The sequence below is a fragment of the Artemia sp. Qi Xiang Cuo genome, chromosome 7 (assembly GCF_049724085.1).
Source record: "Artemia sp. Qi Xiang Cuo chromosome 7, ASM4972408v1, whole genome shotgun sequence".
Taxonomy (NCBI): domain Eukaryota; kingdom Metazoa; phylum Arthropoda; class Branchiopoda; order Anostraca; family Artemiidae; genus Artemia; species Artemia sp. Qi Xiang Cuo.
The window spans coordinates 4,207,638-4,225,722 of NC_142800.1; the positions used below are offsets into that span (position 1 = coordinate 4,207,638).

General features: G+C 36.2%; 1 protein-coding gene across 1 annotated transcript in view; it reads left to right on the forward strand.

Annotated features, from left to right (window-relative positions):
* LOC148949881 (uncharacterized) overlaps positions 1-18,085 on the forward strand; it is a 166,617-nt gene that overhangs the window by 52,893 nt on the left and 95,639 nt on the right. The window contains exons 2-3 of the mRNA XM_089091353.1: positions 12,892-13,121; positions 15,169-15,295. Of these exons, the coding sequence (XP_088947479.1) occupies positions 12,892-13,121; positions 15,169-15,295 (357 nt within the window). The remainder of the gene's footprint in view (positions 1-12,891; positions 13,122-15,168; positions 15,296-18,085) is intronic.

Below are 18,085 nucleotides of genomic sequence, written 5' to 3' on the forward strand. Positions count from 1 at the left end.
GCGACAAGGGCGCATCCCCCCAAAAAATAACACAATTTTCTCAAATTTCTGGGCACTTGTTGTAAAAATTGCCAAATGACTTTTCTTTATTATTTGGTTCTTCCGAAAAATTTTTGCCCCCAAAAAAATTTCTCACGTACGTGCCTGTTTTAGGTTATTTAAAGATTAGCTAGTTAGTGGTCGTGTATAATTTGTATTTTAGGTTATTTACAGTTTAGCATTAGGGTTTTAAGCATAGTGCAAGGACTAGAAATATGTCAACCCTCATTATTAACAAAGACTGGTTTATCCTCCCTCCACGCATCAAAAGAAAATACACCTTGACTTCTTGTTACTAATTGACCCTTATAAAATTTGACCCCCTCCCATATAATCCCAGAAACTGAAGGTTCACGGTCCTCTATCACTAGAGTTTTTAGATTTTAGTTTTAGTTTTTTTGTATTTATATTTTAAGTTATTTATAGTTTATTAATAGAGTTTTAAGCTTACTGTAAAAACTATAATTATTCAACCCTCGTTATTGATAAGGACTGGTTCACCCCCCTCTCTACAGCAAAAGAAAAATAACTCTTTTTCCTCTCTTTACCAATTGGTCCTCATAGTATAAATGCACCACCCTCCCAAAGCAGTCTCAGAGAATCCGGGCTCACATCTCCATCCAGGCCTTTGCTATCGTTTTTCCAATTGATTTGTTCCCCAGCCTCCCGTAGTAGGTTCATCATAGAAAAACAGTATCTGAACTTTGTGTCAAATCATATCTCCGGTTTACGCTTTTGGATATTTTTATCGATATTAAATTTTGAATTTAGGAAATAGTTTTTTAATCAGAAAACATGCAGATTTAATTCCGCCTAATAGTAATGAAAAACTTGCCGAATATTAGATTTCCAGATATTATTGTATATGAAGAGAGGATCTTAATATTATGGGGGCAAATCTTTTCCAGGAAAAAGTCTCAATAGATTTTTCTATGATTAGATTTCTCCTTGGGGAGGGTGATATAAACATAAAATGAAATTTATGCATTTTATAGTTTTACATATTTGGTGAAGGAATGGAGAATAAATTAGTGATAAATCGTGTTATTTGACAGTTAGTGTCTTATGAGTTGTCATTTGTCTATTTAAAAAATAGTGTAAAAAAGTGCTACAAAGAAAGTAGAATCTGGCGGTCTTCAGTTAGAGCTCCACAAAAAATAAATGTGTACTTTAGGAAAAACACAAAGAAATGAATATAAAGACGACAAACAGATCTATGGCCAGTAAATGAAAACGAAGAAAAACAACAAAAATCAAACGAATATTTCGCCCGTATCTAACAAGGCTTCTTCAGTGTAGAAAAAAAACAACAACAAAAAAACTAAAAAATATACATAAAACTTAAAAAGACTAACCTAAAGTATATAATATACAGTTACTAACATTTTTAATTTGTAGCTACCTTCATTAAATCACAAAAGTAACTGAATTACTTTTGATTACATGGCCGGTCAATTCGGCTTTAGATCTTTTATTCGTTTACTTTATAATAATTGACTCAGTCCGTAGACGCCCCCCCCCGTGTGGGCATCTAGGCATTTCTGATGCTCCCTTGTGGCATTTAAAGTTCGTTACTCAAAATGTTATTTGTATTCATCTGAAGGAAGCTCAAAAGGCCATTTACTTGATATCTTTTTTTTGGATCGTCCTCTAGGCATATTTTATATCAAAGGAAAATAGTGGGAAAAATGGAAAAAAATGATTGGAAGGCAACTAACACCCCTTCCACATTTGTTCAAAGTAGTTGAAAGGTCCGGAAATTATAACTAAGAGGATGACACTCGCCCTACAGCCCTCAGGGTAAGGGTTGTAAGTTATGCCCTGGGGAGTACTTAAGGTTTTTATTGAAAGCTTTGTCGTAGAAACTTGAAAAAGGGCTCATTCGATTGTATATTAGAAGGGTTAGTATCTTTTTCAATAGTCAAATGTGATTTGAGGATAACTAACCCCCCTCTCAAACCGACCGTTTTCCCAAACATATTCTATCAAAATTTTTATATAGCCGTATTATTAAATGTAGTTAAAAGTCTTAGAAATTAGGTCTTTGAGGATGATAACCCCCTCAAAGCCTTCGCGGCAAGGGTTGTAAGTTATGCCTTGGGGACATATAAAGTTCTTATACATAGTGATGTTGTAGAAACTTCAAAAAGGGTTCATTCGATTGGAAATTAGAAGGGCTTGTGCCCTTTTTAACAGTCGAAAGTGATTGTAGGATAACTAACACCCCTCTGATACCCACCATTTTCCCAAATACATTCAGTCAAAATTTTAAGATAGCCATCTTGTTCGACGTAGTTAAAAAGTCTGGAAATTATGTTTTTGAGGATGACACTCCCCCCACAGCCCTCACTGCAAGGGTTTTAACTTATGACCTGGGGGCATATAAGGTTTTTTGTATAAAAAGCGTTGTCGTAGAAACTTCAAAAAGGAATCATTCGTTTGGAAATTGAAACGACTTGTGCCCATCCAATCACTTTACCGAAAAAAAATACAAATGAACGTACATTGTCAGTTTAATATACAAATACTGATATTTAGTAACCAAAATGTTAATATTATTTTATTTATTAAAGTTATGAAAGTAAAAACGTTTATACTTTTTTCAGTAGAGTGCAAATTATGTTCTGGCCTTGGGAATGCATAGGGATTTTAAGCCCTACTCATGTTAATTTCTGCTCATTTTGAGTTCGATTTGGTTATTCATTGTAATTTCTATTCCTTTTGGGTTTCATTTAATTATTGATACTGATTTGTGGTAGTTTCACACTTGATAGATTATTTGATTTTATTTTTGCTCATTTTTGGTTTAATGGAGTTCTTCACTTTTCTTTGAAAAACTTATTTTGTGGAAAAAGTTCTAGGTGTCTAAGTTGTATAATATTTGTGACCGTAATTACGCCTAATAAAATCTTAGGAAAGTAGAATATGGTACTCCCGTACATCGCCGTACAATACAGAACACACTCGAGAAGTATGCTTAATGTAAGATCTAAAATAACCAGTTTCATAGCGACAAAGACAAATGAAGGGTGACAGAATGCATTAGACTTGTATAATTTGGGCTATATATTTGCACATTAGGGGGTGGGGGTCAGGTTATATTGGGTTAGGTTAGGGGAGGGTGGGGTTGGTTCGGACAAAATTTTTTGGTTGGGTGCAGCTTCTATCCCAATCAGTATCCATCTTCGTTTTCATCTTAAAAGAAAGAGATTGTGTCCAAGATTTGTCAGGAATTTTGGTAGACTTTTATCTTTCGTCTTTAGACAAAAAATCCAACAATAAAAAAAAAATTATTGTCCGAAGTTACCCCACGGTCTGGGGTGGGTTCGGACATGGTGTGGGGTTACTTCGGACAGCAGTAATATGGGTTCGGCAACCTCACAGATTAAAGAAAAAAACGCCATTTACTGAAAATTTGAATATGTATAAAAGTAAAACAAGTAAAATGAAAGTTGAAGAAAAAAAATCAAGTAATTTGAACCAAAGCTCACAGGAGCTCTATGTCACGTTGTAGCTGCTGAGATCACATTGAAAAGTGAGTCCTCGCTTTGTCCGTTCAGTCCCTCCAGTGGCAGTTGGTGATGGAAGAGAAAGAACAATGTCGTTTGAAGAGACGAAGGCTTTGTCCTCAATTTCCGGAAAAATGAACCGTGCTCCATTTCTGCGAAGGAACAAGACTTCTAGATCGCTTACAGTTTTTCCTTTTATCTGGCCAGCGTAGAAGATATACGACTTCTTCGATTTGCCCAATTTAAATTTTACCAGAACATAGCTATCCGTTTGAGCTTGGTCAATATCAAAAGACTCAAGGTCCTCTTCTACGTCTCCACAGTGAAGAGACTCGTCGCTTGAGGAGTCACTTGGGGCAGCAGGTTCAGAAAGAGTCTCCGCCTCATCGGTTCCGTCGTCTTTGTTAGGCTTGCGGACCACGCTGTTCTTACGTTTCTTTGTAGATGGCGTCGGCTTGGCCTTGTTTTCCTTTTTAGCTACGATCTCTTCCTTCTCAGGGGTGTCAGTGAGAATACGGGTCCTCTCTCTGTTGCGATTCCCACGTCCCGGAACAGTAACAGCCCCCACTCGGGGAAAAGGTCTTACTTCTTCGGGCGGCCTTATGAAAGAAGCAATTGGTGGTCCAGCTTCGGAGTTGGCTTGCGACGAGGGGCTCTGCAAACTGGTTGTTTGGTCTAGTGGCCTATCCGTCACAAAGGATGGGGCGAAAGCTCCGGTTAGGAGTACATTGCGATTGAATGGAAAAATTCCAGCTGCTTGAAATGCAGAAACTATGTTGGATGTACTGAATTTCTTCAGGAAAGGAACCCTGCTGAGTGAGGCTACTTCATAAATTGAAACGCGCGGTCCCGGAAACAACTGCAGCCATTCATTGAAGCACTCTTTCAGCGCACCCTTGAAAGGAGAAATCATTCTTACATCAAGTGGCTGAAGCTTGTGGGAGCAGTGGGGTGGGAATGTCAACAGTGTCACGTGATTTTGCTTACAGTCTTCGATCACACGTACATCCAGATGGCTATCATGGTTGTCCATGAGCAGTAGGATGGGAGTCTCTTCATCTGGTTTTTTTTTTTTCGTGAAGTGTCGTATAGCCTCGAAGAACAAGTCGCCGTTGACCCAACGACAAGAATTCACAAGCCCAAGGCAACCAGGGGGGCCTTCGTTTGTCATTTTAGGTATGAAATTCACTCGTGGAAAATGAAGACCGATGGAATAGTCGCTCCAGACGAACTGGCGAAACATACAGCAGTCACGTTTTGACCTCTTTCTGCAGACACAGTCTGACCAACCTGTTTTTGTCCAGTTGGTGCTAGGACTTTCGGTGGTGGAAGCACGGTGACTATACCTGTCTCGTCAACGTTCCAGATGCGATCAGCCGTCAGTTTGGCTCCAAAACTTCCATAGACATCAAGTAGCTTGTCAAAAAACGTCTGAACGACAGTTTTGTTGAAACCGGAGGCTCTTGCCTGACTTGTGGCTTCTGGCTTCCTCACCGAGATGTCTGAATTCCGCTTCAGAAACGCAAGAAGTCAGTACATTGACGCTGCTTCATTGAAACACCAGTTTTCTGGTACAGAAATGTTATTCGCACAGGCGTAAGAGTAAGCAAATTTTCGTGCTTCAGTTGTTGTCAGTCCATGGTTCATTCTCGAACAAGTGCGAAAGTAGTCGGCTAGTTTTTGCTCGTGTTCGCTTTCAAAAACTTGCCTGTTATGTTTTGGTCTCGTCGGGAAGTTTATCTGCAGTGGCCCAGGCTCTTCGTTGACACTTTTATCCGCTTCTCCTGTCTGCGGCCTCGAGCGCCTGACATAGTTAAGTAGCGTGGACTTCTTTATGCCGAAGTTTTCTGCAATTTGTCTCAATGTTCCTTCCTTTTTCAGATAAGCCCCGACTGCTTTCTTCATGTTTTTTAGGTTAACGAGAGGGTCTTGTCGCTTCCTTTTGTATGATCGAGGCATTCTGAAAGAAACTGTTTTTAATAACAAGTAATAAAATGCATATTAACAGGTACACGATGTGAAAAAAGAGGAGTAGTTGGAAATGCTTACCACAAAAAAGTGCCTGGAGTGGGTTCAGACAATGTCCAAATCCACACCACTACCGATGTCGAAAGCAACACCACCCGTGATTAAACGTCTGAAACCTCACTGACGCTGTAACTACTATAGATACCGCCAAAAACTAAAATTTAAACAACTTAGCAGTGCCATAGTTAAATGCTGCAACAGTCAGCAAAATTCAATGACTAGTAATAACGGCCAAATAAAATCACAAACAAAGAAAGATACAGGACGCCACACCAACCTTTTTTCGGTTTTCCTCAAATATTTAAAAAACGATTGCATGTGTGATAACCAAACTACATACTCAAGTAGGGTACTAGATGGCACGTCTATAGTATTTTTTTGGTGAATTTTAGAGGGCGTTGTAGGAAGAGAGGCTCTTGTCCAGACTCACCCCGTGTCCGAGCCAACCCCACTCTCCCCTACTTTACGAACCAACCCCCATCCCCTAGTGTGCAAATATTTATCCCAAATTATATTATCGTATTACATTTTATTAAGGGTTTGGTATATTTCATTATGATTAGGCTAACCTAACTTCACTTCTTGAGTGTATTCTGGATATACGGGAATACCTAGAATATTTATTGCTGGGATTTTTTTTTATTTACCCTATACCTGTTGGTCTGTTTTAATTACAAATATTTTGCTATTGTACTTTCTCGGTACTTGAGCATTATGCGGGCCCACCGCTATATATTGTAAAAGGAACTACTAATGGTTACCCGTCAAACGTGTCTTTGTAATAGAGAAATGGAATGCAAAGCGCGGTTTTCATTGTGTTTACAATATTTAAACAGTTATTTTTCGGGGTTTAGGGGAAGAAAAAGGTACCTAGGTTAGGTTACGTATTTTATATATGCTATGCAATACTCCCCCCCCCCCCCATAATGTGAAAATATATAGCCCAAATTTGTTTCTAAACTATTATATATTAATCCTATTTTAATTTATTTCATTTGTATTAACCAAACTTGACTTCTTTCGTGGGCCCGTATAATGCACAAGTACCCTTTCTCTAAATTATTTACAAACAGCTTCCGTTTTGGTTCACATAAATCAAATTCAATATGGAAAATAAACAAAGACAAAACGCAAAAACCTCGTTTAAATTGATTGACCAATCAAACAGAGAGCTAATCACTCTCCAGCCATAATTGATTGATTCCATATGGCACGAAACAATATTCCTTTGAATTTCCAAACTCCTCCCATTTTCTGTTCCCAACCCTGAAAGACATGACCGAATAATTTTGATAAAGGTTACTAAAATATCATGCATCAAAGTCAGTGTATTTCGAAACCAACTTTTAAATGAGTTGACCAGAATTTTATGAGACAAGGAACTGTTCCCAAACACGAACTTTCGTTTTTCAGATGAAGTATTTGTACAGTGCATGGATACTGAACTAGAATTATCTGAATGTTTATAAGGGAGGCCAGGGTGTTGGAGGGGGAATTAAGAACTGATGGTGACTGGAGTTGTTATTCTTTTTATATTTTTATTTTTTCTTCTGTTATTTTCACTTTTGCTTATTTTGAGTGAGAAATAATACGATGCAGCTATATTTGAATTAAATATTTAATATATAGAGTTGGGTATTGGTTGGGTTAGGCTAGGGTGGGTTAGGTATTTAATATAATTTTAGTTCTAGTTTCCATAGTTTTAGTTCTAAGGTATAATATTATCATCAGGTTTTGGTATATTTCATTACCATTAACCTAACTTGACTTCTTGGGTGTGTTCTGAATAATGGACAAGTACCGATTTAATTAATTATCTGACTTAATAGGTATGTAGTTATGCGAACTTTGGCACGACCACAAACCCCCATAGGTTTTTCGCCAGTGTGAAAGTTTTTATTTATTTATTTGTGGGTGTTAAAAATAAAAAATTGGACTTGGTTTATCAAGTAAGTTTTTGGCATGCTATGTTTCTGCAGTTCCAGGGATTAGTGCTTGAAAGAACAGGCAACTATTTTGCTATTATTCGATAGCTGAGATTCAGCTTTAGCCATCTAACAGATTGTACTTTTGAATTCTACTTTGAATTTTTTCATGTTAAAAAACATGCGAAAATACAAGGATATTCCTATTTTAAGCAAATTTAAATCATTCTTTAGGAACAAGTATCAGGAATATCATAATTCTGCTTCAGGAAATGGATAGATTAGAAAACCAGTGAAGCTAATCGTATTTAATGATATGGCTGTGTTTTTTTTTACAAAATTGCATGTTCCACAGGGAGCATATACCTTAATCCATCGAAATAGAAGGACAAAAGAATACCATATAACAAGGGCGGATCCAGGATTTTTTTTCCGGGGGGGGGGTTACTAATTTTTGACTCAGTTTTCGACTAATTTTACTGATTTTTACGTAGGTTTTACTAATTTTCGACTTATTTTCGACTCAGTCAAAAATTTCGGGGGGTGGGGGGTCAAAACGGGTAACCCCCCCCCTGGATACGGCCTTCCATATAATAACGGACAGGGTATATGCATACGGGTATATAATAGTTATATCGCATATGCATGGGCAGCAGTCTTCTGCAGTCTTCGACATCGAAGGTAAAAAGCTATTGATACCTAAAATGATATGTATATGTTACTGTGAATGCCCTTTATCTGGTTAATGTCAACATTTACCGGTGAATGTCTGAAATTCCTTTTTCACTGCTTGGATTCAATTAGCTTTGTGAATCAGCTTTTTCAGTCTTATACAAGCTTTGATGGTAAAATTTAAAATTAGGTTTGGTAACTTAGGTTGGGTTAAGTTAAATTAGTTTATAAATCTCAGAGATGGGTTAAAAACCTAACCCATAATATCTCATCAATATCATCAATATATCATAGTTTATAAACAAATTTGGGCTATATATTTGCACATTAGGGGGGGGGGGGGTAAAGCATTGCATATACAAAATACGTAACCTAACCTTACCTAGATACCTGCCCCCCCAAACCCCAAAAAGCAACAGTTTAAATATCGTATACGCGATGAAAACCACGCTATGGATTGCATTACTCTGAAGCCGTCTCCGTGACTGGTTTTTCGTGACTGGTTTTCTTGTAAATGTATAATGGGAAAGTACCCATTTATTTTTTTGAGCATCAGATTTCATCTCCTAAAAATGTTCATACCCCCCCCCTGCTCTGACCTGTGTGTCCTGTCAGTGACCATAACTGCACGTAAAAGAGTAGGCCTATGCTGCACGTATGCGGGGAAATACAATGCACACCTTGCAAGAGAAACATTCTGGAACAGTTTTCTAAGGTCCCCATATTTTTGTAAAATGCTGGTGATAAAAATTTAATAATTCGGAAACTGTACTAAGGCTTAAACTGTTTTTGCTTTATCGCTCTCTATCAATTTTTATGTTTTCGATTTCATTGGATTTCTTGAGAACCAATTTTTTCCAAACTATATAAAGAGATGTTAAGCTGTATTACGATCAAAATTCGCTAGATATAATGGATTACCCTTTATATTTAGACAAAAGAAGCGTTGAAAATTGAAAAATTTGTAAAACTAGAAGGAAACGACAAGTGTCCCTTTTTCATTCATGTCAATTGTCATGAAGCAACAAATAGGAATTCCTCGCTTATAATTATTTACGCTTAAGTTCTTACGGAAGTTTTGAGTTGCCGATTTGAATAGCCTAAAATAACGTTAGCCATTTTTCATTTAAAAGCCGTATTTTGTCACTAACAATCTATTATCTTAGACGATTTCCAGTAGCTCTGGACTGGAGACCTTCATCTAATTCAATGCTGTATTTTTCATTGATCTTCAAGCCTTAGCTTAAAACAAAGATATGTGGAAACACCTATCTCCAAATTGGGGTGTGGGAATTACCCTTCAGAGGGAGGTCCAATAGACCCCGTCTAAAAGCATAAAACGTTGGTCAATAAATACTTTTCTCGTGTTAAGATTCAAGACCCCTCCCCACCCCCTGAAATTATAGAAAAAAAATTTGTGTTCTGGTTTAAAACTTATAAAACCTAAAAACACCAGCATGATTAGACAAATTCAAAGCACAAAAAACGTCTAAGTTCAGTTTGATCCAAACTGAACCTTAGTTAGTCTTTCGTAATTGCTAAAAATTGTCAAATTTTTAAAATGTTGCATTATAAACGTCTATGTTATCATTTAAAATTACAATAAAAAATATTGCCAGATTTTCCCACTTTTCAGCTACTTCAATGTCCTGCCTTTAATTTAACCATACATTCTTCGACTAATCCTCTTCAACTCCCTTTTCAGCTTTGGCTGTCAGCTACGGAAAATACCAAACTCGATTTATAAAGTTTTTGAGCACACAAATTGCAAAAAGGAAACCTGGCATTGCAAATTGCACAACGAACGTCCTAAAACAAAGCACAGTGTGTCAAGGATGAACGCAGGGGTGGGGGACATCGGAGTCTCGATCCACACAAATCATAAATTTATCATACAGTTTATGACCGACATAGCTCAAAGGACGGATCTGGAACTTTTTTTAGGGGGGGGGGGTCAAAATAGGTTGATCCGATAAACTTGCGTCAGGAGCAAGTTTAATTAACGCAAAATTGCGTTAATTAAGTAAATTACACTACTTTAGACTACGTTAGGGGGGGACCCTTCGCTCCCCTGGATCCGCCACTGTATAGCTCACAAATACTCACAAACATTTTTCACAAATGGTAAATGATAGTCAACTTTCAATCCAAGTTTATTTTTAATGTACGAAGCTTGTATGCTGCTGATTTTTATAATTTCAAAATAAAGTTAGATACTTTGATTTGAAACCCCTATTTTATTATTACCCATCGCTAGTTACTGGAGTACATTTCATTGTCCATTTTCAATGGCTCTACGGTCCTTGAGTATCAATTTGAGGTCTCATGATTTGGGGAGGGAGGCTAGGTATGCCAGAGGTATACCTTTTATATAGCATAAAAGGAATTTAATGTAAGATGTCAGAATAACTGGGTGGCAGCTGCCTCCCTGCCCAGGCCAAGAACTGCCACTGCTGTCTTTGGTAGGGGCGTCACTTGATATGAGGCAGGGGGCAACTGTCTCCTCTAGACCCAATTTGCCTCCCCCCAAGACCTCATTTGCCCCTCCCCCAGCTGAAATTTAGTTTCTGCAAAAAATCTTGTCAAAACTAAGATAAGTCTGCATAATTCTAGTATTCAGAGAAAGTGGTCAGTTTTCTTTAGTATATATTTGCCTTTATGGTAATATATGAATCATTTTTCAGTTTTCATTGTCATTTTCACTTGATTTGGGAAAATAGGCTCCAACTGTGCCCCCCCCCCCCCAGGATTTTGACGAAGTTATGCCACCGGTTTTTAGTCTGTTCAAGTTCTACTTGCTATTGTCTCTATGTTCGGTAATTCTAAGTTGTCACTCCCAGTCCAAAATAACTATTAAAACAAACAAATATTACCTCAAATTACCAAGTCCATAAATGTTGCTGCAAAGTCGTTTTAAAAATTTCACAACTTAAGATATTTATTTAAAACAAAATTGGTTACCACACGCTCACCTGTGCCAAATTCGTAAGCCGGAATAAAGAAAAAAAAGAAAAAAAAACAAAAACAAACAAACAGGCTAATAAACTGAGACGCTGTTACTTATAGTTGTAGCTGGTTAAAAGGGTTTCAAAATTCATGAATTTAGCCCGAATCCAATGAAGTTTGGACTAAATTAAAGGCGCCTTTGAAAGAACATCTGATGAATTTATCTTTATAAAGAAGAAAAAGGAATTTTGTTGTTTTGATTGTTTTCTCGAAATATAAGTCATAACTTACAATCACCTTCAATTTAATTTTACACACTGGCTGGGTTTTACTACAAGCCTTTAGACCACAATCAATATAAATACAAATAGATAAACAACTATTACGGTCGTTAATTTAATAATTTCTAAAAGTTAAATCGTTCGGTTTGGATGGAATCAATACAGTAAAGATCCATAATTATGATTTTTAAAGCTTGTGCTTTCTATGGTAGCCTTGTATAAAGATTCTGAAGATAGCTATATAATATAAAATCGTGAAGATAGCTATATAAGGGACGTTCTTTTACTCATCTATGTGCTATGATCTTACATCTTTTGTGGAGAACGCTTAAAAGTGAAATCTTAGCACTGAGATCTTACATCTTATGGCGTTCTTTTGCAAACATCTTTCATCATTCTGCTCTGATCAGCGGTCTAAGAACAATGATGATTATATCATCGAAGCTCTTCCACCCTCGTTTCATATGACAGAAAAATGACAACCATCACATTTTTTCTTGATAACTGTGAGCTGTAAGATCTTAGAACAAAGATGAGTTAAAAGAACGGAAATCTTTGCAGAAATATGTGGGATCTTAGATGTAAGATCTTAGTGCAAAAGAACGGGCCTATACTATCACACAATATTGTGTAAAGATTGTGACGTCCGTCAAAAAAAAAAAAAAAATGCTACGTCTGTTCAGCCATATAGAGGTTGTTCCCTACTTGTTTGAGTGCTATATGGAAATGTCCCAAAAGGGGTCAAGTGATACCAGGCCCTTTGCTATTATCAAGATCGAAATGGGAACATATCTGATTTTCTTATTTTTATTACTTCTTTTTTATATTCTTGTTGCCCAAAAGGGAGTGCTTTCCCCCCTTCCTCTCTTCCTGCCAGCCTTCAAGAGTCCTTATTCTTAGAAAAGGTCTTATTTAGATTAGATCCAGCCCCTAGAGAACGGGTGTTTTACAAATTAAACGATATTTACATTGCTATTTGTCCTTTAGCCACTAAGCCACTAGCCAAAGCCAAATGGTTTTGGCTTTGCCCAAGCCAAAAAGCCAAAGCCATAAACTAGCCAAAGCCTTTGGCCACTAGCCAAATGGTTTGCCTTTTTTCATGTTAGTTTTCATTACATAAAAGGTTTAAAACTACATTTGTCTTGAGTTGAAGGAAACAGTGTACTATTATCGCTTATGTCAATATATTGTTATTTAATAAACGCTGTTGTAACCTCTAAATATTTTGTCATTTAAAGTTTTATTATTTTCTCACCCTTCCAGAGAACAATTATGTTCACTTGGGGCTTAGTCAATCGGAACTCTGTGGAAGGTCTTCCCCATGAAGAAAAACCATGTGCCATTATGACCTGTATTAATATATTACCACCTTGTAATATTACTACAATTTTAAATATGTTATTTTCTCACCCCCCCCCATGGAAAAACAAACTTCAATCAATATTCACTTATAACACTGCATCAATCCTTAATATGTTCTTGTTTTCACAGGAGTTGAAATAGTGAGCATTAACGTTCCAAAAGCAATTGAAAATGGCACTGTCTCGTCTTTAGTTTTGGATTGTGATTACAACGTTCCCGAAGACGAGAAAAACGGATTAGTAGTCAAGTGGTACTTAAGAGACATTCCAGTTCCTGTTTATCAATGGATCCCAGGACGAAAGCCTCAGGATTTGGGACTTCTAAAGGGAAAAGTCAATTTAGAATATAGAGCTTCTGAGGTAAGCTAACAAACAACATAATTTCCCATCTTTTTTTTTAGTTGTCCTAAATATCGGCTTGGGTAGAAATAAAATAAAATATTTTTTGGATGTTGAGAAAGGTCATTTTCATATATATTGATAGAGTGCTTTCTACAATGGAAATTAACCTTGGGGATTAGAAGAGTATAATAGTCTGGAAAGCCTGCAATAGCATTAACTTGTAACATAATATTGCTTCATTTATTTATTTGAATAGATGTAATGCAAGAAAAAAAGAAAATGTTAAAATTAAGGTTTTTTTCCTGTTATCCGGCAAAGATTAAGACTAAAAATCAAAGATTGGAGTAGCTGTGACGCAGAAAGTCGTTCTTGAATTGTTATAAAATAATTCAAAGCCGTCCTAATGTTTCAATTTAGTCTGAAATGATTTTCATTTTTTTGTCTACCAGGGAAGTAGAAAATTACTACTTTTAAGTTAGTTTGGAGGCAAAAGCATTTTAAAGTAAAATTTAATGTGAATTTTTTTTTTTTAACAAATTAAAACAAAAATTTATTTTACTCTTTTTAGTCTCATAGTTTTTTTTAGTTAAGGCACAACTCAATGTTTCAGACGAGTGCAGCTGAAATTACTGCTGTCTAAAAGGACATTTCGAAGCAACATTTCGACATTTCGAAATTTTCGACATTTCAACATTTCGACATTTCGACATTTCGAAGCAACTTAGAAAAACTATTTATTTCAGGGTGAGCATACTCATAGCTTTAGAAGGCAGAATTTTTAAAGTAAAGACGTGGTCACAATGCTTAAAAAGTTTTCAAAATTCTCATTTCCTGGGGAAGGTCATTTCCAAGGTCAACTTCATTTATTTGGGAAACATCAAAACAGATAGATATCCAAACTGATCACGGAGGGCTTAATAGCCTTTTGGCAGGGAAATTATACAAACGTTGTTTAAACTGTTATTCATAATCAAATAATCAAACTAATGATATGTAAAAAATCAACTTATCGTCAGTTCACACGAAAACAGCCAGCCTTCGTCTCACCCAAAATAGCATAAAATAATATAAACAAACATAAAACACAAAACATAACATAAAAACACAAAAACAAATCCACCAACATCGATAATTAGCGTTAATTAAAGCAAGAAAGGAAAAACAGAGAGAAAAAGAGAAATAAATTCAACTGTTCACTTGGTCCAATCCTGTGGCTTAGCAAGGACTGTAGGCCAAAGCTCTAATGAAATCCTCAAATTGTCTTATTTGCTGCTAAAATAGAGTAAGAAAACCTTTTGGCATTCAACCAAAACCCAGACAAAGCCACGGTCCCTTTTTATCCAGCTGATCAATTTCTCATTTTTAGATTATTGGCAGTTCAGACAGATCCACTAAGATAGGCTGGTTAGAACCAATACGAAAGGGAAAGCTTAAATCCGAATGACCTTGAAGTAGATGTTTTGAATGGACTTTACTGTATCAGCATCAAAGACCCCGGCCCCGCGCCGATGAGGGAAGACCGGTGGCGGCGGGGCCAAAAACAGCGCGCCACCGGTAAGATGTCGGCGGCGCGCCACCGGCGTGATCAATGTTGACCGCAAACATTAATGTTTTCATCATTCTTTCTCAAATCACAGCTTAAATTTACAACAGATTCGAGCCTATTCGTGAGTTCAAAACTTCACATGTCGCTGGCTGGAAACTGGCCTTCGTTATTCATTAAGAGAAGTAGAAATCTGGTAGAAACGAAATGGCTGTGGCGTTTCAGAACCCTTGCATGATAGTTGAAGTATCTATTAGCTATGTCTTCTTAACATAAATAATTATCAAAATTAGTAGTTTTTTTTTCATTGAGCATTACTGCATACAAAACTTCAAATACCGTATCACAAAATTCGTCAGTTATCTGGTTAAAAACTTTGAATATAATTTTGAACTTAGAAGCTTAATATTTGGCGGTGTAGCGATACTTCGGTGGCAATCGACCGGGCCACTCGTCGGGGGCGTTCGGTCGATCCACCGGCGCGGCGCCAGGGTCTAAATAATAAAATCATTAATTTTACAGGACTACCACAAGAAATACCGATCATTGAACATCCTTAACCCAACGACAGAGTTATCTGGCGAATATAAGTGTCATGTATCAACACTAGAAGATGAAAAAGAAGCAAAGGCTACAATGACCGTGTATGGTACGTACTAGTGGACTTTCTTATAAACTAATGGACAGTAACTCTTCATCCTTGTAAAGCAGGTGTTCCTCAGGGATGTAATGACCGTGTATGATACGTAATAGTGGACATTCTTACAATTTAATCAACAGTAACTCTTCATATGTGTAAAGCAGGTGTTCCTCAGGGATCTAACATAGGGTTTTTCATTGTTTTCACAAACATCCGTAATATATCAGCCTCCTTTAGTTCCTCTGAAAAAGAATATATCTGTTTCTATCGAGAATCTTTTGTCTTGGAGTGCTAAACGTTTAGTCTTCTATCCCGAGTTGCATGGAAATCAATTACGTGAAATTTCATCGCGTTTTTTTTAGGTGGCAGTGGGAACTTTTCAAATATTAAAACTTCAAATAACTAATTCAAAATTATCTTAAAAAAAATGCCCAAATTTTATAATTGATGATGATTTATTTTACTAAGAACCTCCAAATACGAGTTGTTCAAGAATATCTAGAGCACTGGTGCTACTGATGCTAAAACAGCCTAGTAGCATACTGGTTTATATAGGCTACCGTAACATATATAATATAGTAGGAATATAGTAGAAAATAGGTTCATAAACCTTAACTTATTTACTAGCTCACTGCAGAGGCTAAACGCCGTCAAATTAAATTATTCATTAACATGTAATGCCTAAATAGAACCACTTGTATTCGCTGAATTCCCCTACAAAATAAGTTGAACCCCCCCCCCCCCCGGAATAGAATTTTGGTTACTGGCGTAATTATTTCAAGCACTTTCTATACCGATTTCTTTTTTTCTGCCTAAGCCTAAAACAGCCTAAGCAAAAGTTAACGAAAGGGAAAACTGAAAACTGTATGAGTCTTGAACAGTCTTGGAAAGTATAAACAAAATCAAATTGAATATTAGATATATAATGATATTAATTGTTGAAAGATCCATCAGTTCAAGATTTTTTTTCACTGTAATTTTTGTTTTCATTTTCAATGCTGTAAGAACTGGAAAATAATAAATTTGTAATATACGAGTAATTCGTTTTCAGTGAAGCACCAATGACGCAAAAGGCTTTAGGTTTTTACAGTTAAAGAAGGGGGCAGTATCCAAATTTTGTTTGTATTGAAACTATATTTGTCTTGACCAATCTTGAAAAGAACTAATTAATTAAACTGAATATTTGATGTATAATGATATTAATTGCAGAAAGCTCATCAGTTCAAAATTTTACTGCAATTTTAATATTTATTTTCAATATTAAGTACAAAAGAAAACATTTGTAATATAATTTGTTTTCAGTTAAGCGCCAATGACGCAGTAGGTTTTAGGCTTCTGCAGTGAGACGATACCCCAACTCTTGTTTGTAGTTATTTTTATTCGATTCAAACTTGATTTGCATATTCAATTTAAGTTTCACTCGTTTTAAGATTTATTTATTCATTTACATTAATATATATTGTATGTTTGTTCGCATTGACTGTTTAAGGTATTTGTATCTCCTTAGCTTAAGTTTAAAAATAGCCTTTACCTTTCTTTGAAAAAATTATTTTTCGAAAAGTTTTTTTTTAATTAATTTTTGTTCATTTTTGATTGCAAAAAGTTTCAAATTTTTATGGCATGGGGGGGGGGGATGCTTACTGTCCGATTATTCTTGACTTTAAAAAACGGATCTAGAACTTTCATTTTAAATCGAACGAGGCTTTTTTCAAAGTCTATACGATTATCTCTTTGATAAAAACCTTATATATGAACAATAGACAGCCTGCATAACTTGTGGACAGCGATTGACAGCAATGAATGGATTGAAAAAATACCTCCGATAAGGGGGTTTAAACCATTTAACTTGCTGACACAAAGGGATCACGACTGTTTGGAATTGACCTTAATAGGATTTTGTGTGCCAAAGCAATTTTGAATCTATCAGAGAGTATGTATTTTAACCTTATAATTGGATAATTATAATAGGTTTACTATGTGTTCATCCCCTACAAAACTTTACCTTATTAAAGTCTTTGGGGTGGGGTGGCGTAGTTGGCAAAAGGAAGAAAACTTTAGCGTAGACAGTAGGAGAGGGAGAGGGTGAGGTTGGAGACTCATCCAATACGGGGAGAAACTTCACTTATCTCCTCCGTTCCCGATTTAGGAGATTAGACAGACTCATTGGGCTGTAGAATGTTGGATCGTTTGAGTTATGGAAGACGTTAAAATACTCAAAAATCCTTTATATTTTCAGTTATTGCAGGATTGATTTCATAGATTGTGGAATGGTGAGCCCCCTGGGCCATCATTTGGATGAGCTTCAACTCATAATATGCAATTTTGATTAATTGTTCCGTGTTATGTGCATATATTATACTATATATGTAATTTTGAGTTATACTTTTATTGCATTGCGTTCATTTTTAAGCCTTGAGATAAAAACTGAAACCTTAGCGTAGACAGTGGTGGGGGGAAGTCTTCCCCTTCACCTTCATAGTTGAGCTGCTGCCGAAAATGTAATGCAACTGAAGATATTTTGTCTTGAAAATGTCTTTTATCAAAAGATCTGAACAAAATGTTCTGAAAGAAAATGAATTGCTACCCTTGACATTTTCATTGCTTAATTATTCCCGTCCCATTCGCGTTGAACATTTAGAGTATTGACGAATGGGTTTAGTTATCCCCTCCCTGGGTAATTAACATTTTGGAAGACCTGCACCGGGAAATTCCTCCCCCCTCAAAGAGCAATTTATTATACTGATGATAATTTCCCTGTGTTAAATTTAACCCAAAAAACATTTATTTATGTAATCTATA